The sequence below is a fragment of the Exophiala aquamarina genome (assembly GCF_000709125.1).
Source record: "Exophiala aquamarina CBS 119918 chromosome Unknown aczIA-supercont1.6, whole genome shotgun sequence".
NCBI classification, from domain to species: domain Eukaryota; kingdom Fungi; phylum Ascomycota; class Eurotiomycetes; order Chaetothyriales; family Herpotrichiellaceae; genus Exophiala; species Exophiala aquamarina.
Window position 1 is genome coordinate 1268297 of NW_013550582.1, and position 24548 is coordinate 1292844.

General features: G+C 49.3%; 6 protein-coding genes across 6 annotated transcripts; 3 read left to right on the forward strand and 3 right to left on the reverse strand.

Annotated features, from left to right (window-relative positions):
• Nucleotides 1-36: 36 nt before the first annotated feature.
• Nucleotides 37-1656, reverse strand: A1O9_07823 (uncharacterized protein; the record flags this gene model as incomplete). The annotated part of the gene is made up of 1 exon (XM_013403378.1): nucleotides 37-1656. The coding sequence occupies one exon, from the start codon at nucleotides 1654-1656 to the stop codon at nucleotides 37-39; it is 1620 nt and encodes a 539-aa protein (XP_013258832.1).
• Nucleotides 1657-3652: 1996 nt separating this feature from the next.
• Nucleotides 3653-4243, forward strand: A1O9_07824 (uncharacterized protein; the record flags this gene model as incomplete). The annotated part of the gene is made up of 1 exon (XM_013403379.1): nucleotides 3653-4243. One exon carries the CDS (start codon nucleotides 3653-3655, stop codon nucleotides 4241-4243), a length of 591 nt encoding a protein of 196 aa, XP_013258833.1.
• Nucleotides 4244-4806: 563 nt separating this feature from the next.
• Nucleotides 4807-9121, forward strand: A1O9_07825 (sister chromatid cohesion protein PDS5; the record flags this gene model as incomplete). The annotated part of the gene is made up of 2 exons (XM_013403380.1): nucleotides 4807-5154; nucleotides 5210-9121. 2 exons carry the CDS (start codon nucleotides 4807-4809, stop codon nucleotides 9119-9121), a joined length of 4260 nt encoding a protein of 1419 aa, XP_013258834.1.
• Nucleotides 9122-13783: 4662 nt separating this feature from the next.
• On the forward strand, nucleotides 13784-13966 carry A1O9_07826 (uncharacterized protein; the record flags this gene model as incomplete). Its single annotated transcript, XM_013403381.1, has 1 exon — nucleotides 13784-13966. One exon carries the CDS (start codon nucleotides 13784-13786, stop codon nucleotides 13964-13966), a length of 183 nt encoding a protein of 60 aa, XP_013258835.1.
• Nucleotides 13967-15295: 1329 nt separating this feature from the next.
• A1O9_07827 (uncharacterized protein) lies at nucleotides 15296-20872 on the reverse strand (the record flags this gene model as incomplete). Its single annotated transcript, XM_013403382.1, has 1 exon — nucleotides 15296-20872. The coding sequence occupies one exon, from the start codon at nucleotides 20870-20872 to the stop codon at nucleotides 15296-15298; it is 5577 nt and encodes a 1858-aa protein (XP_013258836.1).
• Nucleotides 20873-21383: 511 nt separating this feature from the next.
• Nucleotides 21384-24389, reverse strand: A1O9_07828 (uncharacterized protein; the record flags this gene model as incomplete). Its single annotated transcript, XM_013403383.1, has 1 exon — nucleotides 21384-24389. One exon carries the CDS (start codon nucleotides 24387-24389, stop codon nucleotides 21384-21386), a length of 3006 nt encoding a protein of 1001 aa, XP_013258837.1.
• Between the last annotated feature and the right edge of the window lie 159 nt (nucleotides 24390-24548).

Below are 24548 nucleotides of genomic sequence, written 5' to 3' on the forward strand. Positions count from 1 at the left end.
GTGCCTATGCCCCAAAACGCCATCGCTATGCTTGATTCATAATGGAGGGACGGGGAGTGTTTCCCAGTTACGCTCTCCTTCTGTGATATTTTCTTTGATGACTGATAACTTCCTCATACCGCAAAATCCCGCATGAGAAGCAATTCTTGTGACACGCTGGAAGGAGCCGCCGAGCTTGAGCTCGTCATCCCGAATCCAAACAGTCTCTTCCACATGTCGCCAAGGCTCCTCATCTCTTCTAGGGTTGTACTTTGGAGCCGATGCAAAGATGTCGAGCAGAAAATGAACTGGGGTATACAGACGTTCAAAGCGTCGTGTAAATCCCAGCCAAGACAGCGTTCGTGTGTCGTAAGCAACCCGGATAAAGGGATTCATATAGATTTCTGAATTTCCAGGTTCAGGATTCTGGATGTCTGCCTGTATCAGACAACATTCTGAGGCGTCCCAGAATAGATCTTGCTCGGCTCGGAAATGGTATGGCGCCGACAGGTTGCTAGGACTCTGGTTTCCGGCAGTAATCTTTTCGTAACGGCCCTCAGATGGGTTCTGGAAGAATTGCGCATCGAATGCAACCATACCACCCCAACAGCTCCTGACTCGCACAGAATCAATTCCATCCAGTACATCTTGGTGGGTCTGTTCAGATCCCCCTGCTGAAAACCAAGGATAGAATGGAATTCCCATGCGATATCCCTCCATGTCTCTGGTCGCGAAGGTGTCGTAGAATTTGAATGGGTTGATGAAGTCTACTGCACAAGCAGCTCTGTAATCAGCCCGGCCACTGGACGTGGTATGTGTCGAGAATAAGAGGTTCGCTGCCTCGACCGGGTGAAACACGACATCATTTAGGTAAAGGAGTTTGTCGAATCTGGTGACCAGCTCGTCAAGCGGTCGCAAAGCCCTGTTTCGAACTTCAGCCAGGTAGTCGATGCGTTTTACCCTGTCAGTCCCATCAGGTAACGTGACGTGCGGAACCTGGTCAAGGCCGAGGTGCTCCTCAAATACCAGGGCATGCTCACAGGGGACTCGCTCCTCGAGGATTTCCAGTGCTTCTTTGGCCTCCGGTCCTGCATCATTGACATAGATTGACAAAAAGGCATTCTCGGGGCCCAACAAGTCGATCAGGCCAAGTACATTCTCGGCCCATGGCCCACTTGCGAGCTTTCCACCTTTGTCAAATATACTTGCTGCTATGTAGACCTTCTCGTGGTGAACATTTGCACGTCCCGGAGTGTCAGAGTCCTCTGCTGCTTTTCGGAGGGCTTCGTAGTGAGGGGGAGGGTGAGTATATCCGGGGAAAAATATTCCGCCGACAACTACCACGGTGAGGATGGTCGCGACAAAGGCGTATAGTATAAGAGCGAGTTTTCGGTAAAATGATCTTAAAGAACAGGAGCAAAGACGTGATATCCGTCGGACTCGCCTTCTCGATCTTCGGGGCCGACAGTTCTTGCGCAGCCAAGTAGGGGTCAGGGAGGTAAAGCGTGTCGAGAAAAGAGATTTGGATCCGTCTGACAAGAGTCGATCGGAAAGGAGGTGGAGTTGGTGTTCATCTTGGTTGTCGTCCAGGGGTAGTGAGGGTTCATAATTGTCTGAGGTGTGCGTACTGGTCCTTGACAGCTCATACTCATCATATGGCAGGCATTGAGAGGTCATGATTTATGGGAGGGACAGCAGAGGAGAGGAAATTGTCAATGCCAGTGGAACCTGTGGAAGGCGGGCGTGGCAGTCGCAGAGGTTGCGGCGCCATATGCTTGATATAGTTCTCTATTAATTATGAATAGTGCCGCATTTGTGCAGGTGGGCAAGGTATTCAGAGCGACAGAGTATAAGAGAGGCGAATGAGAAGGGCGGTCGGATGAGTGAGTAGTATTGAGGGAGTGGAAGGGTGGGTGGTGAACGCAATGCAGTGCAATGGTGAGAGGGCGGAGGACGCAAGAAACGCAGTTGGACGCGTGGAGAGGATGGCGTTCAGAAAACGGGAGGTTTCAGGGCTGCCAGTCCTACTTGAATCTGCTAACGGGAAGAAGACGCTCGCAAGCATTTTCCCTAAACCATCACAGCCATTCGGTAGGCGAGAGTGGAAGAGAGCGACCGAGGGTTTCGGTTCTGCTCAAGCAGGCCACAGCCTACAGGTGCACAGCCTCTTTCACCCCAAGCAAAAAGATGAACGACGGACTATTGGCAGCTCCACGGAGCGACCACCGTCCCCGAAGTTGGCTCAAGCCAAAATCTGGACCTGCTTCGAGAAGGCTAAACTGAGTTGGGGATGGGGGCGGCGGGTGGACGAGACGATCGGCTGCAGCCAGGGTTTCTTGGTTGCGTCTCTGTCCCCTGCAATCAATCAATCAAACCAGTCGATCGGCGGACCACGAGGTGGGAAAATGCAATTTAGCCCCGCGTGCACGGATGGGTAGGCGTACTGTAGTAGGCTAAAATGTCGAGAGCCGAGGAGGTTAGCAGGGGAGGGGACGCCAGGGCGGACCAGACGACCAGACGACCAGACAACCAGACGACCAGACCGACGACCAGGGGCTGCGAAGGGGTACTGCCGTCTGCCAGATCCAAGCCCCAGCAAGTGACTCGGTTAAGGGGACTGGCTCCCAAGTTTGCGAAGGGGAAAACCCACAACCGTTGGCCGATCACGTGGCGGCCGAAGCTGAACTCCTAGCCGAAAGTCTGAATTCAATGGCACACTCCTACCGAATATACCGCCCAGTACTCTGTACACTGTACTGTACACGTACTGTACGAGTAGTTGAAACTTGAGTGACATATTGGACCGAGACCACACCACAGGCGCGCCAGGCGTCTTCAAGCATGCCACAGAAGGTGGTGATTGGGCTGAGCGCCACAGCCTTCCTAACACGCACGCGCAAACAATTCAGGCCACCTCGGTCTGCAGATTAAACAGCTGAAACAACCCACTCTCGTGCCAATTGAAACCGTCTGACATAATAATCTTTCCGCTGTTGCTATAGTTGTCCTAGATACGAGTACGTCCCTCGCAACTTAAGCTTCGCCTTCCCGTCAGTGCCTCGCAAGGTTACCCGAATGGAGCCTGAGGCTGATCGAGATCCGCATTTGGCTGCTCAGAGAAATTTAAAATGCTTCTCGATAACCACATTCACACACTCTGAACGCGTACGAGGACGGAGTACCTCGTCCAGTTGACGGCATAAAGTGGCCCCCCCCAAATTCTGGTGCCTGCCAGTGCATCAAAGGCACGTTGTAAAGCTGTACTCTGTACTCCCTACCTTGTACCTGGTGGTGCCTGGCACCCAACCCGATGGTGTCCGTGGCTTAGCTAACATCTGAGTCAGCTGGAACGACTCCCAATGCTCCGCGGCGACTCTGTATCTCCGTATTCCGAACACCTGCGCCTCCCCTCCCTGCAAATGCGGGCCGCTCCCAGTTAGGTCGTTTCTAGCGGCTTGTGTGCCACATTCAGGGTGTCCCGCTTCAGAGCCGACATGCCACATCACCATTGCAATGGTTTATTCCTTTGGCATGTTCAAGTTCATGATCAAAGTGCACTGATGAGCAAGATAAGGCGTACTCGCTTCTCTTTGTACCCTCAGAATCGGTGCTCACTGTCACCCTCGAGCTTGAACTCTGTTCGTCTATTACTGCGTTAATTGTTTTCCCGAGGATGGCGGCGAATTACACGGCTGTGCATTTTGATCGACCAATTCCTGACACTTCAGGCCCATTTGAGATTACATCGCCTCCCGGAACCGATATATGGGATAAGCCTCCTTCCACGCACTCTTTCAACGCTCCAATCGTCTATCAAACCACAACCGCAAGCGCATTCAGGGCTGCCCAGGTCACCGTCTCTGCCCCTTGGAAGGACCGATATGACCAGGGGGGTTTAGTTCTCGTGGTAAAGACGCCTGACACCACTCGTTGGGTCAAGACTGGCATCGAGTTTGAATATGGAATCCCCAATATCAGCACGGTGGCCAAAGACCAGTGGTCAGACTGGAGTCTTCGTCCACTACTCCCTGAGTCGACGGACAAAGCCACGATACAAATGGAAGTTGTCGATGACGGCAGCTTGTGGGTATGGCTCGTTGGCTCAGATGGTAAGAAGCATGCATTGAGAGAAGTGACTTGGTATGCCAGTCTGGACAAGAGTGTGGAAGTATGGGTTGGGGTCTATGTTGCCAAACCTGCCCCCAACGGGGAGAAAGATGACCTGATCGTCGACTTTGAGGGTTTGGCTATCGAAACCAGGTGATGAAATGCCTTCAGCACCAACATATGTAGCTTGTCCGGCGGATTAAGGGCGCGTTCGAAACGGTGGTGGTTGTAGGTGTGGATGGTGTCTTTTATCGTTGGAGGGCACGCACTAATAGAGCTCAGTTGAATAACCAAAACTATCCAAGCGCAGACCTAAAATTATTCCGCCTTCCATTCCGATGAATCGCACGATGCATCTTGATTGTGCTTCGGCATTTAATGTCACCACTTAGCAGAAGAGTCACCATTCTTGAGAGGTAGTGGCGACTAGAAAGCAGCTCCCGCACATTGTGTTGGAGTTTCGTGGTTTGTACTACACGTTTTTTACGCGTGCCTGGACGCGTAAAGTTGTCCCGCACCTCCAACCAAATTACATTACGCAGAAACCTTGACTGTCTGCTTGTGATGTGCTCCCTCTCCCAGGCTACCTGGTACTAACCTTGTCACACCCATTGCCTCTCCATCGCGATACTCCTGTGTACCAACTACATCCTCGCCTGCTCGACATCTCCTAATCATCCATGAAACCATGCGCATTCGGTAGTCCCTGGGTACATTGAGATGCCGCCTCGGCGACGAGACTCTGTCGCGACTGCGAACGCTGCGCAGAAGGAACTTCGCTATAACATCCCTGGTCTGAGCTTCAGCGATACTCTAACATGGCGCGCTGGCAAGCCTATAGCTGTCGCTGATCTCTTGAACCGACTCCAAAAGCTGGGGAACGAATTGCGCAATTTTGAAGATGATCAGGTTGACTCGCGCAGCTTCACCACTCTCGCGCACGACCTGGCCAATGCCAATCTTCTGGGCCACAAAGACAAAGGTGTGAGGGCGTGGACCGTTGCATGCATTGTCGATGTTCTAAGACTCTGCGCCCCCGATGCGCCGTTCATCGAGGGCCAACTCAAGGTGCGCACAGCTGCCAAAGTCCCAGCAACTAGGAAATACTCACGTAGCCCCATAGGACATATTCACCGTCATCATCAACTCAATACTTCCTGCGCTAGCCGATCCTACAAACGCGTACAATGCCCAGCATGTCTACATCCTACACTCGCTCGCAGAGTCACAGAGTATTCTGCTTGTCACGGATATCCCCAACCACGAGAATCTTATCGTGTCTCTGTTCACCACTGCTTTTGATATTGTCTCTGGGTCAGGTAATAATGCCACTGGAGTGGAAGTCTCGAAGAGCGTGGAATACCACTTGAAGAACCTGCTCGCATCAGTTGTGGACGAGGTGACCTTGCCTCAGGATGTGACTGATATTATAATCTCTCAATTCATGCGAGTTGACGCTCGAACCGGAGACAAACCTTCCAATAAGACGAAGAGACGAGACACCCAGGACACCAAGCAAGCCACTCTCCTTCTTAAAGAGTATCCTCCCGCTTACAACATGGCAAAATCTCTATGCACAACGTGCCCCGACAAGATGACTGCTCATGTGACGCAGTATTTCGGAACAGTCATCGTTGATGCGACCTCAACTATTTCATCAAATGGCGCGGGGAAAGCATCTCACCGAAGAATCTCTGATCTGGAGGATTCTGAAGATGACCATGAAGGGTTAGCCGACTTGCGCAAAGCTCATCGTCTCCTTCGGGAACTGTGGCGCGCATGTCCAGACGTTTTGATCAATGTTGTGCCTCAGATTGAGGCCGAATTCTCTGCTGACTCTCCAATGTTACGCCAACTTGCCACGGAAACAATTGGTGACATGACTGCTGGCATTGGTATTGCTGGACTTGTTCCACCAACACCTCTTGACCCAGCTGCTTATCCTTTGCCCTCAATCGAGCAACCCGACCCACCATTTCAAACGACCAATCCCCTATTAAATCCAGCGTCCCCCAAACCGTTTGCCACTGTCCATGCTTCCGCGTATCAAGTCTTCTATGGCAGGCGACAAGATAAAATACCTACTGTTCGTACTGCATGGGCAATCGCCGCATCTCGAATTCTTCTCACATCTGCAGGTGGTATCGGGTTGAATGACAATGAGCTACAAGACCTGTTGTCGGGGTTTGCCCATGCACTCCGTGACCATGAGGAGCACGTCCGCCTGGCGGCCCTCCAATCTATGCATGACTTTGGGTACCAAGCACTTATCACCACATTGGGCGCTGACGGAGGCCTTTCGAAGCCAAACACTGTTTTTTCGACCCTAGCTGAGCGAGTAACCGACAGAAAACAAAATGTTCGGGAGGAGGCTATCCAAATTCTAGCCCAAATTTGGGGTGTTGCTTCTCGCGATGTCGAAAACGGCGTGGAGTTGGTAAAATCAACAGTCGGCGATTTTCCCAATCGACTCCTTCGCGCGTATTACACCAACGACAAACATATTCACGCCTTGATTGATAACGCATTCCACGAGAGCCTCTTACCACTGTCATTTCCGCCAATCAAGGTCCAGATTCCAAGATCTGACAGCCGGAAACAAAAAGCTAAAGATAAAGAAAACAGCTCACAGGAGGGACCAGTGTCTGATCCCGACGCCATCAGAGCTCGCCGCATCCTCACTTTGGTACAAGGCCTGGATTCTAAGTCAAGGCCCATCTTTTTTCACCTCCAAAATCTGCAAGCCCAGATAAGCAAAGCCGTGGTCGTGTTTCTACAGAAATGCGAGGAATACAATGGTGGAGTAGTCGAGGAAGGAACTTCTGAGGCCGCAGTCAAGAGCCAATTAACTCGCCAGATTGAAAACTTGTCCAGACCTTTTCCGGATGCTGGAGATGTTGCAGCGAATCTTTGGCGATTCGCAAAGCAACATAATAGGCGCTGGTATCAATTGATAAGGTTTGCTACCGGACCTGAGAATGACTATCGCACTGTGACAAAAGCAATCAAGGAGCTTCAAAAGCGTATCCGGGAAAGTTCATCGAGCTTACATTCACTATTGGACACAGTCATGCCGCTTGTATACAAGTGCAGCCTGCTTTTGTTCAATAGAAGTCATGTTCCAAGTATCATGGAAATTTCTAGAAGTGATGAAGCCGGATTGGCCGAAGTCGCGCATGAAGTTCTTCAAGAAATCTCAGCCCGAAACCCAGAGGTCCTGAAATATCATATCCAGGCGCTTTGCAAGGAGCTCGAAGATGAAGCTCCAACCAATACAAAATCCGAGGATGCAGGCACTGCTAATACGCTCAAGGCCTGTGCCGCTTTTGCTCGAAAGTACCCTGCTGATGTTCCCAAAGAGCGCAAGTTCATGACCTCATTGACGAACTTTGCACTCTATTCTCAATCGCCGCGAGCCGCGAAGCATGCTGTTTCTATCCTCTTACGCGTGGCGGACAAGAAGGAAATGTATGCCAAAGACATTCTCACAAAGGCACTCAAGGATTGTAAATCAAGCTCCAATCAATTCTTGGGCCGGCTGGCATCTATATCACAAATATGTTTACTTGCACCCGGTACGGCGACTCCCCAGCAGGATGCAATCCACAAGCTTGCAGTCACGGAAATTTTACTCAAGAACCGCTCTCACGACACCGAAGACAACGCGAACCCTTGGGAAGAAGTTGCTGACTCCGAGGCTAACTCGAAAACTTTGGCATTAAAGATCCTTGTCAACCTCGTGAGATCTCAAGATGAAAAGGCTCAAGAGAATCAATTTCAGCGATTCGCAAATGAGGCATTCAAATACCTACTAAAACTGATAGGAGATGATGGAGAGGTGAGCACTTCAAAGAATACGCCTCTAGCACAGAGGAATCGCCTACGATTGACAGCTGCTTGCTTTGTTCTGAAACTTTGTAGCCACAAAAGAAAATGCGAAGAGTTGGTCAGTGCGGCAATGTTCAACACCATGGCAATGATCATTATCAATCCACCAAACGCTGTACGTGCAAGATTTGTTTATCAGCTCAAAAAATACCTCGGTCATGGACGGCTAGCACATAGGTGGTTTACGCCACTGTTTCTCCTGGCTTTCGAACCGGACAATGACTTGAAGGCTTCGACCATGACTTGGCTCAAATCAAGAGTGCAATATTTCGCAAAGCAGCAACTACAGGCTAAGAATGGTGACAAGAAGCCTCCGCCGAATGTCATGGAATCCATCTTTTCTCGCCTTTTGAGTCTATTAGCTCATCATCCAGATTATCCGAGCAAAGAGGCGGAGGATTTCGACGGAGAGTTACTGGACTTTTCCAGATACATCATTTTCTACCTTGTGACCGTGGCTACTGAAGATAACTTGTCGTTGATCTTCCACGTTGGCCAAAGAGTAAAGGGCGCGAGAGATGGTATCGTCGGGAGTGAGGACGCAAGCGAGCGATTATATGTGCTAAGCGATCTGGCACAAACAGTGATTCGAAATTATGCAGACCTTATTCCGGCGCATGCTAAGGGCACTAATCTCCTGCAAACTTGGCCTGGTCAGGTCACTCTTCCTCGAAGCTTGTTCAAAGCATTGCCAAGTCACGAGGTTGCGCAAGAAATTGCTGAGAAAAATTACCTGCCCGAGGATGTTGCTAGCGGTCTAGAGAAACTGGTTAGAACATATACCAAACAGTTGAAGAATCCTAATCAGCCAGTGAAGAAATCAGCCACCGTTGAGAAGAAGCGAAAGAGTGAGGTGTATGATCTCGATGGCGAAGGCGATGAGAAGCCAAAGCAATCGAAGAAACCGAAGAAGGCCGCCCTAGCAATCAGAAAGTCACCGAAGCAAGCACGTAAAAGTGTGGACATTTCCAGTCCAGTCGAGCCCTCTCGGAAAAGCTCCCGGGTGTCCAATGCGATCAAGTACACTGAAGCGGATACTGACGAGGATGATGCGGAGATGGAGGAAAATGATCTTGGGAGCAGCAGTCCAACCTCGCGACGAAAGAGGGAGGCAACCGAGATCGAAGACGCACAGGAGAATGTGTAGGACTTCTGGATATTCAGGCATTCCCAGCCTCTACTCTAAGTCCATTATACGCACTCTCCTTCTCCATCCCTAGGATGGAGGAACATTCAATTTATCCATCCTATCCGGTAGAATAAGGAAGAAAGTGACGACAAGGTTGATGAGGACCTTTCCGAGAACCATCAGGCGTGAAGGATGCGAATTCTGAGCCACGGGAGGAGCAAGAACGAGACGAGCCTTCGCCTCCGTCGGAGGCAAGGAGCGAAACTGTCGTCAAAAGCAAGGGAAGGAACCAACACCATCGAAGAGAAGTCCGCCCGCCATTTAAGAGAAAACCAGAGACAAGTGTCTCGTCAAGGATACAGCGAAAGTTGATGGACACTCTAACTAGCGTTTGAAACTGTAGAAATGTCTGGCAGATGGACCTTGTGTGGCAATGGCTTCCATGTGAACGAGCATCCATTTGTTACTGTCCATAGCACAAAGGACTAAGATATAGGTGTCTCCCTCGCGATGAGCTACAATATGTTAATTTTCAAGACTGTTCCTCTTCCACTAGAGATGATCGAGAGCGGCGGTTGCCACCCTCTTTTCGCTTTCTTAAAGCCGCTGGCTAATATCTCCTAGAATATGCCACGTAGACGTTCGCAGGAAGCTCGACCTTTAAAAAAGAAGGCAGTACATTTGTACCCGCTGGTGGGCCCAAAGGCTACTACTGTATACCGACGTTGTAAACTCTTAGCTACGGTAGGTCCCGATTCAAGGAGAGACGTCAAAGCCTAGAGCCCATGGAAGCCAAGGCTGATCCCAGCTCACATAATTAATGGCTCTGGATGGGCTAAAACGGATCACCCAAGCACGCGGATTCCCGTCTTCGATCTTCTACTTCTCAACAACAACTCTCGCGACTGCTAGACAAGGCCGCAAAGGCTCCCATATCATGTCTGCCGAGGGTTTCTCGACCATGCCTCTTTCTATTTGTCTTTAAGTCACGTACTCTATCTCAGCACGATGCTCTGGTGCTAGGTATTGATGGCACAAATACCTGAACCAGCACTATGATGCCCTATGGCAACAAGTCATCAGACAAACACATTCCGTGCTGGCTCCAACCTAGCTGAGCACATGTGTCATTCGCCACTGTTGTCGACTTGAGATACCATTGCAACAGCTATTTCGACATACTGATCAACGACAAACCTGCTAGCATTCTCTGGCCTGGAAGTAGTAATGAGAAAGCTCGCCCAGAAACTAGTTTTGCGTGCTTTGATCATCCCAGAGGGTGAGTCTGATATACAATCATCAAGCTATGAAAGTATCAACGGAAACCCTGGCTCGACATTTTGATTTGCAGATGCCATTCGTGACAAGGCAAGAAGCGGCCAACGAGGCTCAATTGCAGATGTCATGAGTGTGGAACCGGATAAGTTAATCGAACAGGAAGCCTACTCGGTATGAGAGGTCTGGATTGAACTATCGAAGTGGGCGTCATTCCAGACACTCCGGAAGATGCGTCTGGATACTCATTTTTTGGAGCCTGATGAAATCGTGGCTGTGGAGCCAGCTCTTATGTTCAACGCGCAAGGTATAGTGAGTGCCGAGTAGAATCTCATTTGGCCTTGATTCAGATGGCATGAGAATTGCTTGAGATTCTTGAACAGCACTGGTAAGACCCTATGGTTTGCGTTACGGTCTATTTCATTCAATTCACCCTTCCACTCACCTTTCTAGCATCGATGCTCACGAAGTAGATTCAAAGCGAGGAACAACTTCCAGCACCAAAATTGGCGCCTGATTGTCGACTCGTTTCTTGAAGATGATGGATCTCCAAAGACAACAATCAAACATTCTTAGATTACGGTCAATGGATGTGATCTGCGCGTTTGCTCAGCGAAACTCTACAATCACATCTGCAGCATCCAAAATCGTAATGTTTGTCCCAGTGATTTCCGCCCTTTGTCTCTCAGCAAAGTCTCATACAATCCTTCTCATGGGTTGCTTTCAAGCATTCACTCCAAGCATACTGAACATTATCTATGTCCTCAGTTGGAGCTTGTTCACCTGCAACCAGTAATTCTCTTCTTTCAAAACCCATTCAGCTGCATTGCATGACAACCTTGGGCTGTGCAGCGTTTACTCTTGTCCTCAGATGCTACAACCTGGTCCTATCAGCAGCCTGTGTTGATCGAACTTCTTTGTTTCATACAATCTGGCAAACACACACGCACAACGTGCTTCGTTTGGCCAGGTATCCGAAACAAATGCAGGCTCATTCCATATTGAGATTGGTCAATCATCCAGAGAGGATGTCTATGGGTATATAGCACTGCTTATAGCCAAAATTACCATGGACCCCTTCCTCTCCAGCCAACTTGACGATAACAGCATCAGTATGTCATACTTCGATCATGTGTCGTTGACACCAGGCTCAGGATAATCGCCGTCAGGCAGAACAAGCAGAGAGTGCTGCTCGCAACAGCAACATCCCAACTTCCGCGTGGCTGCTCGTCCAACACAACCCATTTCTACTTCAAGTCTTCGCCCTCCATCTGCCACTTTCACTCAGACTCAAACTCCTACTCCGAACCCTGCACCCTCTCAACCTCCCGTTGAAACGTCTAGAGGGCCTGGAGACTCAGCTGTGGATTTGGATGAAATGCAGCGACAGTCTGAGCAAGCCAAGAGGGCAAATGAAGATGTAACTCGGCTGGGAGTTGGAGCTACTTCTCGCTCTGCCACTCTTCCAGCACAGTCCAATTCAGCAGATTTACCCATGACAAAACTATCACTGAACCCACCGGTACCTGAGTCAGTGCAGAAAGAGCTGTTTGGACCCCAGTTTGCAGGACCTCGGAAGATTGAGACGGATTATTTCAACTTAAAACTAGGCAAATTTCAAGAGCTGTATCAGTACCAACTTGAGATTGAGCTTGTCGAAAAGAAAAAGCCCCGGAACGCCGAGAAAAAAAACAATTCCTCGCCTTGTAAGGAGAGCGATTGTCCGAATGCTGATGGAAGAATTGGATCGTAATGAGAACGAGATTCGACGTGTGACTGATCCTGAAGTTCCATGTCCACCTAAGCTCAATGTTCCACGTGCAACCGATCACAACTCTCTGATTATCGCAGCAGACAGGTTGGAACATCCCCAGGTGCCGGGAATGTTTTCCTTTAACTATTATGACGAGTATCAATCGACCCCACGGGATCCTAAGGTCTACAGGGTAGAGGTCAAAGCCGCCCATGTCTTGAATCTCAATGAATTTTTGCTGCACCTGCAAAAGAGAGATGCACATAACTATGCTGAAACTTACGAGGACTTTGCTGCAGTTGTCCAAGCACTGAACATTATATCCAGCTACCTCCCATACCAGCAATGTTTCCCCCCTGGAAATGCACGACTCACCACCCTCAATGGAAATAAATTTCATGGTGTCGCGCAAGTTAACGGTCAGAGTCTGACCGACACTGGAAAACCCACGCGAGCCTTGCTGGACTTCATGGTATCCCTGGCTTTTTCCGGACTATTCGTACAACTTTCGAAAAAGATGGGTATATTGACCTTAATGTCAACATAACTACGTCAAACTTTTATAAGCCTGGAACTATTGAACAATTGGTCAGAGACTACCATAGGGGACCGACTAATGGGGCTCCTGTATCTAAAATATCTACTTTCATGAAAAATGTCCGAGTGAGAACGACTCATAAAGATGGAGGCTCAAACATGATTGTCAAAGTGTTGAGACTTGCAGACCCAGCCGTGCGGGAGGATGTGTACATGGTTATTGTCGAAATGCGTGAAGGAGAAGAATCATTTCCTGCAACCGAGCTTCTGATGCTGCCTGGCCAGGCGTATGCAAACATCTTGGCTGCCCCTGAAAACGCCCACACATTGCCGAGCGCACATCGTCAGGAGGTCATGGGCACGGGACGGTGTTTGTTTTGTGACAAGTATCCTTCGAGGCATGGACTGAGAGATTTCGACATCACACTCTAAGCCGGGCTGTTACAAGTTCCTTCCTTGCTCCTTGCTCCACCAACTCTCATATACAACGAACCGAGCACTCGCGGAAACAAGTTCTCCCCCGCAAAACTGACTATGAATGCTTCTCACCTCAAAGCTGGATCCTGGAATTTGAAAGGTATGAATTTTGTGCGGCCTGCTCCTACGTTTCAATGGACCGTTGTCGAATTTGTGCGTGATGCGACCAGGCAAAAGTCTAATATTGGGGAACATAAAAACTTTGCTTCAAAGTGCTATGAGTAGCTCAGGTATCAAGGGCGCAACGTTTAGAGACGCGACATTTTTGGACGAGAAATCTTATGTGTGCACGCTCAGCAGCTCTGACCTTCCGAGCTATCAAGAGCGCGCAAAGGTTGACGCAAATACTGCTTTGGTGAGGAAGCATTTTGAAAAATTGAAGAAGCAAAATATCAATCTGGTAGTCTGTTTGCTTCCTGCGAAAGACCAAGAGCTCCACGCCTCTATTAAACTGTTGGGTGACGTGGAGATCGGTATCTCAACTATCTGCCATGTCGTGCAGAGAAAGGGAATTCTCCTTTCCCCAAGCACCAACCTTGGCTTACTTGCTAACCTTTGCCTCAATCAATCTCAAGATTGGGTGCAATTCAGTCAATTAGGCTCTTGAATCCCGGCCTGAGCTCCTGGAAGCGTCCACGATGATTCTTGGCATCGATGTCACGCAGCCGGGCAGTGCATCCATGAAAAATGCACCGAGTATTGCTGCTGTTGTTGGTAGTGTGAACGCAGAGTTTCTCAGTGGCCTGCCAGCTTCAGAGCAAACCCCGTCGCAGGAAAAGATGCAAATGAAAAGCAGTCCATGGAACGAGTCTTTGATCTAGAAGCCATGGTCCTCGAAAGACTCCGCTGCTACGAGCAACGGAACAAGAGTGTCCCAGGTCGAATCCTCGTATACAGGGATGAGCTTTCAGAAGGCCAGTTCAGCATATGCGCCAGCCAAGAGTACCAATGCATTCAAACAGCGAGAACGAAATTTCTCGCCGAGATTGAGAGCCGTCCCGGTCACCGTCCAAAATCACCACCAATTACTCTTGTATGCTGTGTCAAGCGCCATCATACTCGCCTGTATCCAGAGTGTTCCCAAAAGGCCGACAAGAAACCTGATGACTGGGTCGTCAGTCATGGAAAACCTGCGCCTGATACCGTGGTCAGGGAGAGAGGTACGTACGGCCTGGGGCAGGACTTCTTCCTTATTAGTCAGAACGCTATCAAGGGCGCAGCACGACCCATCTATTACAACCTCATCGAGACCGAAGAACAGCCCATGAGGTTGAGAGATATTCGCGCCTCAACTTGCCACATGATTGTCATGTCGTACGACGACAACCACGGCCAAAAATCAATCTGCTGGCGTATCTTTCCGCTTCCTCCTGGCCCACTCATACAGCTACCAGAAAGTCTTCCTCTTCTTCCTTTCTTCTTTCCAGGAGGACGTTTCTTTTGTTTCCTCGAGAGCTCTCTTTGCCTTCATCTTTTGGATCATCACCAGAACGGCGAAAATAATTGCAATGACATATTTCGCAGAAACCGGTAGAAAGAAAAGAAGCACTCAACAACGATTTGAATTTTTTGTTATTTCCTCTTGTTTCCAAAAAGGGGGAGCCAAAGGTTGTTCCACGTTTGGAGGCGAGGACTGGTTTGGTTTGATGCATCGGCGCACCGATGCACCCCCGAGGCCTGCACCGGCACCGACTCCCGACTTCCCCCGTCCAGGGACCTTTATTGCGGCTCATGAATTGGCACGAATGATTACTTGTTTTGTTCTTCTCTTTCTTGCTCTGGTTTGGTTTGAGCAAATTGCTACTTAGACGGATAGACTACATAGGTTCAATTGTGGCGGCAGTGACACCCAACCTTTACTTTTGGACTACTTACTTGGCAATGGCGTTGACACATTCACTCCTTCAGCGCTAATCAATTACCTTTTGGGTTGCTCATTGTGGCGTGGCTGTTGACATGATGAAGAACAACTCCCTTCCTAACTCAACCTTTTCCAAGTCTAGTCCTCTCATGAACAGTGCACATACGCATGTTTTTAACAAAACATAGTTGCCCCCCCCCCCCCTCTCGAAACTTTTGACTCTACTGAATACTCTTCGCCCAACTCCTTCCTCCCTTTCTCCGCCCACTCTTGCCACTCATAAAAAACATCACACCTCGAAAACATCTTCCCCAGCCCTCTCCCTCACGAGTCTCACCCATTTCCGCACCTCAGCCTCGACGGATTCGTCATCGTCCTCGAGACTCTCGTTGACATAGACCATCGTTTCACCACTCCCACCGACACCCTCCGTCGCCGTGCCGACCACGACGTTACTCACCCACTCGTCACCGACGTCCTCGTCCTCCGTTAGCGCAACCTGCAGGCGGATGCCGGCCAGCCGAACCGCCGCGGAGTCGTTGTGCCGCATCTGGCAGAGGAGATGGTTGAGCGCGTGGTGGTGCGCGGGCGTGTCGATCGTGGCTTTGGCGAGCGCGATCAGAGTCGTGGGCACGTGTGTTTGGATGATGTTGCGGAGGGCGTGTGCTTTGGATTTCGTAGCGCGGTTGAGGAGTGTAAATTGGGAGACTAGGTTGGTGCACAAGGGTTGGAAGTGTGAAGGGGCCGTGAAGAAGCCGTCCGCATCATGGGTGAGCGTTGCGGTGAGGAGGGTTAGTGTCGACATGTATAATCCCAATGGTCCGTTAGATGTGTTCGAGTCCGCCCTTGGCTTGACTGCTGCTGCGGATGATAAGTTCAGTGTCTCCTGGAGCACTTCATTTGCTGGTTCTAGAATGTAGGATGTGTAGCTTGTCACGATGCTCTTGAGGGTGTTGAAGAAATGACCGAGGAGGTTGAAGAGGCTGGCCATACGAGCCACTCTGGCCGCAGAGCTGGAGCTGTACTCCTCCACTTCCTGCAAGTCGGCACCTTTGGTGGCCCAGTCTATCCAGCTTTCGAATACAGGTCGGAAGGCAGTGTCGTTTAGTTTATAGATGAAGGCGATACTAGTAGTATGGAGCTTGGATTCGATACTGGAGATGTCGTTGTCAGATAATTCGATCCCATCGTCGACGTCGCTGGCTGAGCTCCTCTCTGTGATCTGACTGAGTCGACGGAGATCTAGAGTCCGTTGAAGGAATGTCGATATCGAGTCGGCAGATTTCACGACCAAAGATTTTGGCGACCGTTCGATGGCTTGTTGCAAAACGTCCAGAAATTCTGAGAACGCATTGGCCTCAACAGCAGATTCAGAAATGACCTGCTGGGATGCCTGGTTTAAGCCCGTGGTCACAATATTGATGTCCAGCTTGTGTGCGACGAGGGACAGAGCCTCCTTTCTCGACTCGGTACAAGAAGCCTCCAGGTCAGCTCGGGCAGAGTCATACGAGACTCTAAGGATCTCTACAACATTCTCGTCGGATAACATGAAGGGTATGTGAGAGACGAACTCTGATAACAATGCAAATGCTCCGGTGTGCAATTCCGTGTTTTTCCCATCTTCTGCAGTTGTGTTTTTCAGAATAGCAAGGACTTTAGACATCGAAGGTGGTATTATCGGGACTGCTGTCTCCTTTAGGACCTCCATCATTGAAGCTAGGCAAAGCATAGACATGACCTGAGTTCTGAAGTCGGTCGAACTGAGACCGTGATCACCTTCTACAAGGATATGGGCCATCTTGAGAATTGAGTCAGGGTTCTTGCGGCCATAAAGTTCCACAATTCTGTCCAGGCATGCAATTGCGGCGTGTCTGTAAGCTTCATTAACCGTGGTCGTTAGAATCAGTTCCAGTGTGGGAAGGAATGCGACGGCTTCAGAGTTCGTCTTTGAATCTTTAGCTGCATTATGTTGCAGCTGAGTGGCTAATACTCGTAGAGCAAGCACCTGTAATTCTTGGTCGCCCGATTGTTCCAGATCTTGAAGGAGGCTGGGCATGGTGTTCAGGAAATCCTGGAGCGAAGGCAGGTCAAGCAGAGAACTCAAACAGTTCCTCGTAGAAGGTGTCAGGTGCGGATGATTGACCTTCTGGTCTCGTATGAGTGCTAAAAACTGGCGAATGCTCTCATTATATTCTTGTCGGAACCGCTCTGCATTGACCTTTTCGGTTTTGTTCAACCTTCGTGCTTGCGCTCTCAAAGTGTTAGACTTGAGTAGAGTACTAGCAGTTTCAAGTAGAGCTTGTGCGATAAACTCCTTTTCTGCTTTGGATTTCGCAGCGACACTCAACAGGGCTTCAGCATCATGCGGCCTGGCCGAAAAGATATCCCGAGATAGATTCACGATCTTTCTGGAGGTCAGGAGCTGACTATAAGCTGCTGAATCGCCCATGAGAATACTGAAGAACTTTGGTAAATCTTCGCTGTGGTTTTTGGATGTCGCAAGCAGCGAGATGACTGCGAATGCAAAATCGTCCACGCCTAACCGTGCTAATAAACGTTGGTAAAAGTCGACACGTCGGTGATGGGGAACATGGCTGTAAGCAGTCACAAAACTGGAGAGCAAGCTCGAGGTTGAGCTGATGAGATTCCTGGCATCTTGCTTTTGTATGGTGCTCACCAAAGGAGGAATGATTTGATCGATGGCCTGATTGGTGACATAAATTGAACGTTCATCATCCTGCGAAAAGAGATTATGGCCCATGAAGGTGAATATGGGCATAATGTTGTGTAAGATTCGGTCAGGGGCTAATGAGGCTAAGGAAGCTGCAACAAGCAGAGCTGTCGATTGGACTTGAGGACTGTCTGATGATCGAACGCACTCAATGACGAGATCAGCGCGAATACTAGACATGTCAATATTTGGTTTGCGCGACGTGTGAGCCTTGGAGAGAATCGCTAAAATGCTGCTGAGACAGAGCGTAAGCAGATAGGGGGAATCAGAAGTGCTCTTGTCCTTGAGGCGCCTCAGTGTGACGAGAAGGTCAAAGAGATTAGCAAGCAGCTGGGGATGATTCTCTGGCTTAGAGTTATCGACAATCTCCAGAGCGAAGGTCAAACTCGAGACTGCTGCGTCAAATTCGTTCACGAAGTCTTTGGTAAAACTTTCACGGCCCTGGCTGGTTCTTCTCCTCTTCCTTGGCGGCCCTTCAGGTCGCATTTGTGTTAGTCGTGTGAGAGCATGCCCAAGAATTGTAGCCAGAACAGCGGTAGAGAGTGTGCTGGTCTGCAACACGTTGCGACTCCCCCGTGCAAGAGAGGCGTCCTTGGAGAAGGACATTTCGAAAAGCAAAATCGTGGCCGAGACCTGAGCTTCAGGACGCATATCTTTCCAGACCGCTCCTATACGATCGAAAAAGGCAGCCACAAGAGCAGGTCGAGGAATTTTCTGCCCTCCGGTTAACATTATAAGTACACGGTCTACTGCTTCTTTGTCTTGAGCATCGATAAGCTGGACCAAAGTGTGATCAACGCGAGACATGAGGATCCCCTCGGCAAAAGCCGCGGCTAGCGCTTCCTCCTCCGAAAGTGCAGCCCATGCTTTGAGAATTGGTGAGAGCACGTTAGAAGTGGTCAAACTTCCCACCTTATGAACGCCATGGAGAAGTTCAACAATAGCTGTTTTGATCTTTAACAATGGACATGTGACGGCGTAGCTGGTTAAGAGGTCAAACAAATTATGCCGCAGTGGCTTCTTCAGCTCCAAGTTGAGTTTGGTGTCACTAGAGATTGAGGGTGAGGTACTGTCGAGGGCTAACTGTAGAACTTTGCTGATGTGCGCCGGATCGAGGATACATTCTTCTAATACAGGAATGTATGCCTGTTGCATCAGTTTTTCAAGGTTTCGGGTGGGAATTCGCTTCGTATGTGAAAATGCTATGGCATCGTATCCAGGTTCCGTGTCTTCATCGTGTCCAGTTCCCAGTTCGGATAATTCTCCAGTGATATGTTGATGCATTGTGAACATGACAGTCGCAGCTGCTCGCCTAATGGGCTTCGCAGGATCGGCAAGAAGAATAGTCAAGAATGGAAGAAAGTCTTGACATGTTGATCGGGTGTACGTCTCTACCCTTTGAGAAATGCTGGCAATGGCAGTCGCACGCTCCGACGGCGGGAAAGGGCCAGAAGCATACCTCAAGACAAAGCTTTCATAAAGATGTAAAGATGGTCCTGACTCAATTCGCCAAATTGGTAGCTTCGTAAATAGTTGCAAATGGTTCTGCTTCTTCTGACAGGCTGTAAAGGCTTGAGCGAGATTTATGAAAAGGGGACTTTTATCTTCAATGAACGATTTTTCGTTAGATTGCGACGGAAGGTTAGCCAACACGTCCTCGATCCCATTTTCCGTCGTTCCTGAAAGAGAATCAGAGTCGACATCCATCAAATCAGAGCTTAGAGGTTTCGGCTCGACAGAGGTTTCTATGACTTCTCCGATGATAGCTTCAACTTCTGGGAGGGAGCTTCCAGTCAGTGCTGCAGCACTAGAGAAAACATTCGAAAAGGTGGGTAAGTCGTTCAACATTCGCAAGATCTCAATTACGCGTACTCTAATAATTGAGTCTGGGGCATCGGATGCGTTAGTGCCTTGTGCTTTATTGAGTAGCAAAGCAAGGAGTTTGCTCATGGTCGAAGAATCCAGTATCTGGGGTGAGATTTGGAGCAGTTGCCGTGCGAAAGGTAGCCTTGCATCAAGAGTTTTCTTCTTTAGACCAACCAGAGACGAGGTTATCAGGGCCTCCAGCAGGTGGTGTACAGGGATCTGCGACTGTAGTTCTAGGAGTCGTGCATCGAGGTTCTTCACCTTGATAGACGCCTGGAGTACCTCTCTAGAGACTCGACATATCGATTTCTGTGCAGTCATGATTGCTAGACAGGTGAGAGCGGAAGTCGACTCCACTCCAGCCGAAGTTAGAAAAGGAGCAACAGCTCCCATCAATGAATCGATCACTGCGTCCTCGAGATCTGCATTACTCCCCAGAACAATTGAAATCGTAAAGCAGATCATCGTCAATTCGTGGCAGTCTCTTATCTCAAACCCTTCAATTAAAAGCGGCAAAACCTTGAGCAAAACATCTTCCTGTCTTTGCTTTTGAACCTCTTTGCGACCACTCTTGGCTCGGTTCATCCGGCCTGTAACTGCCTCCACAATCATGCTTCCCCAGAAACGAAGAAGAATGGTGTTGCCTGCTCCTTCTTGACATGCGCGGATGACATAGCCGTTGAAAGTCGAGAAAAACCCCTCATTATGGGTGGCATTGTATACAAGAGCGTGTCTTGGTACGTTGGACATGGTCTTGTGGTATGGTCCCAAGAATTTCCATTCAGTTGTGATCTTGTTTGCGGGAATGATGCTCAGGAGATTTCGGAATACTGGGCTTTCGTGATATGGAAGGAAGGTCGCGAGAAGCGCACCAGCGTTGTAGAAGTGCACCCGGAATCGCCTTATGAGCCATTCGACTGCTTTGACTCCAGGCCGGAGTAGAAGTTTGCCGCCGATGAGAGCCAAGCATTTCTCTATTACCACATCCAAAGCCTCATTCTGCGGTCTGCTCAGTTGGTCTCTGTCCTGGTCTTTTGCCTGACGGCTGAAGAGATTCTGGTTAAACTCATTCAGCCTCGAATCCAGAGCGCACAGTTCTTGGAATCCCTCAATGCAAATTTGGTATATGGTATCCCAGTCTTGCTTAACGGCAACAGATTTTTCGAATATTAGGGATTCGCCATGGGCTTCGCGACGTGCTCGGAGGTTCAACACGTTTGTGGAATTCTCGGCGATGGTGCGCAACTGCGCAGCAAAGGCTGACGACATTGCAGGCTTTGCGGCTGCCGTAAGAGAAGTATTAAGGCAGCATTTGATGCAATGATGGACGGCCCGTAACTATTGCAGCTAGATATTTCACTGGTTCCGGACTATTGAGAGGGTATATGCCTGTGAAAATTCGCTTGGAAAGAAATCTATCGTCCGTTTGGGGGGCTGCGAATGGTGAACAAAAAAAAGTTGGAGTCGGAATTTGCTGCGGAGATACTCCCCGATGCCAAGCTCAGTTCAGCCTCGTCGGGTGGCCCCAGCCTTGCCAAGGGGAACACACGTTACACCGCTGTTATCTAGCAGCATTAATCTGAGTGCTGAGCAAAGATATTTGCAGTTCTGCAAGGCTACGGAGACTATATGGTTGCATAATCATCGGCAGGCGATACTAGAAGGAAAATTCGAATCGACAAAGTTAAATGAAGAGCCGAAGACGATGTCACGTGGGATGAAATTCTCCTAGAGGGCATGACAATGACGAGCGTTTCAAACAGCAACCTCGACAATCAAGCTACACCACCATGTCGCTGATGTCAAATCGGACGCGCAAGCCCCGTTCAACAATACTGTGATACAGCTGCTTCAATTCCTCTTTACTGAAAAAAGATTTCAGCAAGCTCTCTCGGAAGGGTAACATGTAGATCTCCTTGGACCAAGGACATGCCTTCAAGGCTGCATGAAAAACATCCTTCACATTGCGAGCGGGTTGCTTCACTGGTCGAGACATGCTTATGAGCGTGTCATTGCTGTGTTGGGCAATTGTCAGCTCCCATAGAATATATGACTTCCATAGAGTGACACAGTAAATACCGCTTGAGCGTTCGCTGACAGCCCTTTGGAAAGCCATTCGGACGCTGTGGTTTGTGCTCCCCGAATAAGAAGGGCGCGCTAGTTCGATGGAAACTTCCAAGCAGATTGAAGCCACGCTAAGTGATCTGTCGTTAGATTGCTCGTGATGGTGGGATTTCAGATCCAGCTCCCGCAACCGATCCACTGCCCCCGACTGTTGATTATAAATGTGATGTTTCCCTAAAAGAAAGCAACTGCCAGGGAATTTGTGGATAGATTCTTTCAAGGCAGTGAACAGTTGCTTGGGCTTGAAAGGCCTGCCAAAGGTGGTTGCATGCGCATGTACCAATATAGCGCGACGTTCGTGCACAAGTTCCAAAATCTCTGGCACCCATTCTGCAGCAAGTCTTTCGATGGACAATAGGTACCTAGAGAAAATCTGTAAGGCTCTGTCTAGCTGACAGTCGTAGTTCAAATACATGTGAAAGGCCAATAAATCAATCACGGGTACCAGATTGCGCGGATGTCGATCAGTAAGACAAGACTCAAGTTCCTTGACAAGAAATCGCTCGGCCTTGATCCGGGCAGCTACGGCCAGACTCGACTCCCGAATTTGCAGTTGGGACAGATGAACTTGTCCATCTGCAATCAATGCCAAAAGCAGCCCAGCTTTGTGGAAAAGCCTGAGAGACATATAGCTCCACACCCAGTCACGCCACGCAGTAAAGGTAAAATCATCCTTCCGGGCGTTCAGAGATGCTTGCAGGGATAGTGCTGTCGACCAAACCTTTTCAGCCAGTTCAAAGTTGCCTAATTGGTACTCTATCAGAGCGTAGGAATTGTACAGTCTCAGACTGTTGGGCATACGTTTCAAAAATGACTTGGCCTGTTTGCGTGCCGCCTTGAGATCGATACTTGCCTCTAGACTGATAACATATTGCATTATGATATCTCTGGGGATAATTTCGTGACCGATATGCGTGAGTTGGGACAGTGCCCGATGAATGAGGTCGGGATACATGGCAATTGGCAAGTTGCTCGGAGAGATCAGACTTGTGTGTTCTGTCTTGTGCATCTTCAATTCAAGGGTGCTCGACTGACTATCTGGTGGCATGGCAGTATCGCTTGTGGCTACAGGAGACATTCGAGAGGATTTGGAGCTGGGAAAATGGCTATAAATGAAGGGGTCAGTCTGCCATCTCCCTGCCGCAGAAAGGGTAGAAATTGGATCGAGTCCACTGAACAACAAAAATGCATCCAAGAGTAAAATGGTACCCTCCTCTGTCGTAGGGTATAAAAGGTACGGTTGTATGTCTGAGAACAAGACAATGCGATAAGGATCTTCGTCGTTTGTATCGTCTAAAGACCTTGCAGGCAGACCAGAGCTGTGCCAGAGGTCTGTCTCAATCTGGGCCCAGGTGTCCAAATCTAGGTTCTGGTTGCTCTTTAGGTTCCGCTCAATCTTCCGGTCAACTTCTGCATGAAGACCAGAACCCCACCCGCTTGTTTTGTCCTCGCCAATCCGGGCGCCTTCGCTGTCCCAGAACTCTTCGAATGAAGCTAAGCTTTGACTTGGCGATTGGTATCGAGGACTGCAGAAATTAAGCTCAAGGAGAGCTTGCCATATACCAATAGCAAGTTCTGTCATGTCTATCTGCCAAAGATATAAGGATAGGCGCAAGATGATGTAGATGCAACTCTCATCTCTGGCTCTCCCGGGGTCTAAAGCATTCAAAACCTGTAAGAATCCTTGATATACTTTTAAGCACTCTTGAGAACTGTAATCAAAGACATTTGTCTGTTTGAAATTCAGATAGAGAGTCCAGAGCTCCACGGAATGGCATGTTTGAAGGACGTGGTCCCATTCAGACATCTGCTTATGGACACCCCATACCTTGGCCCCCTCATGCATCAAGCCAATGAGCAAGGCTTCTTTTCCCTCTTGGTCTTTGACTTGCTGAAGTGCTTCCCTGTAAAGTGATATCTTGAGATCGGCCAGGCTTCGAGACGAAGCTGAACTTGGCAGTGGGACGTTGCTTTGATTTTTGAAAGTAGCATCTTGATGTCTAATCAGATCGAGCCATGCACGAACATCTCCAGGGTTATTCTCTGTGGCTTTTGATAACTGGAGCTGGCGCTGGTGGATCGGGTCGCTCTTGAAGGCGTCAAAGACTTCGAGATGCGATGCTTTGCCACTCATTTCGGTAGCCGATGCATCGCTCCCTTCTCCTTCGGAAGATGCTGCTTCAAATGCCTCTGATAGTCTTGTACGTTTTCGTCTGTGTGCATCAATAAACGGTATGTAGTCCCGTTGGACATCGTGCCAATCGTCTTGAACCCCTGGTAGCGTACTTGGTTTGTCGTCCTCAGGTGGAACAAAGGCAAGTAGGGATTGCTTGTGGTATCTACGGCTTGAATCGTTCTCAGCATCTTCGACAACTCTCCGCGTTTCGGATGCATCGGTGATACGATGGTTGCGAGCGAGACCTAGGACGGAACCCTTTCCAGCTGAACGGAAACGCGGGACAGCATAACGATCGGGCGCACCGTACTCGAGATTTCGACGATCACCTTGGCGGTCTACCACAAACAGAGAGCTTCCATGGTTTCCGAGTTGCGGTTCTGAAGCAGCATGTCGTTCTATTCTGGCTTCTTGTCTATGCGAAGCCGACCTGCGACGAGGGATTCTATGGTCGTGTGGAGAGTGATTATGTCTAGATGAAGGCATATTCAATCAAGCATTTAAATCACCGAGGCAAAGGCTACCTAGGTAATAGCACATGGAGGGTGCAGTGCCAGCGGTGATGCAATCACGTCGTGGACCAGGCTATTGATGTCACTCTAACCCCTGAAGGAAGGAGCGAAAGGAAACGAAGTCAAAGCAGGA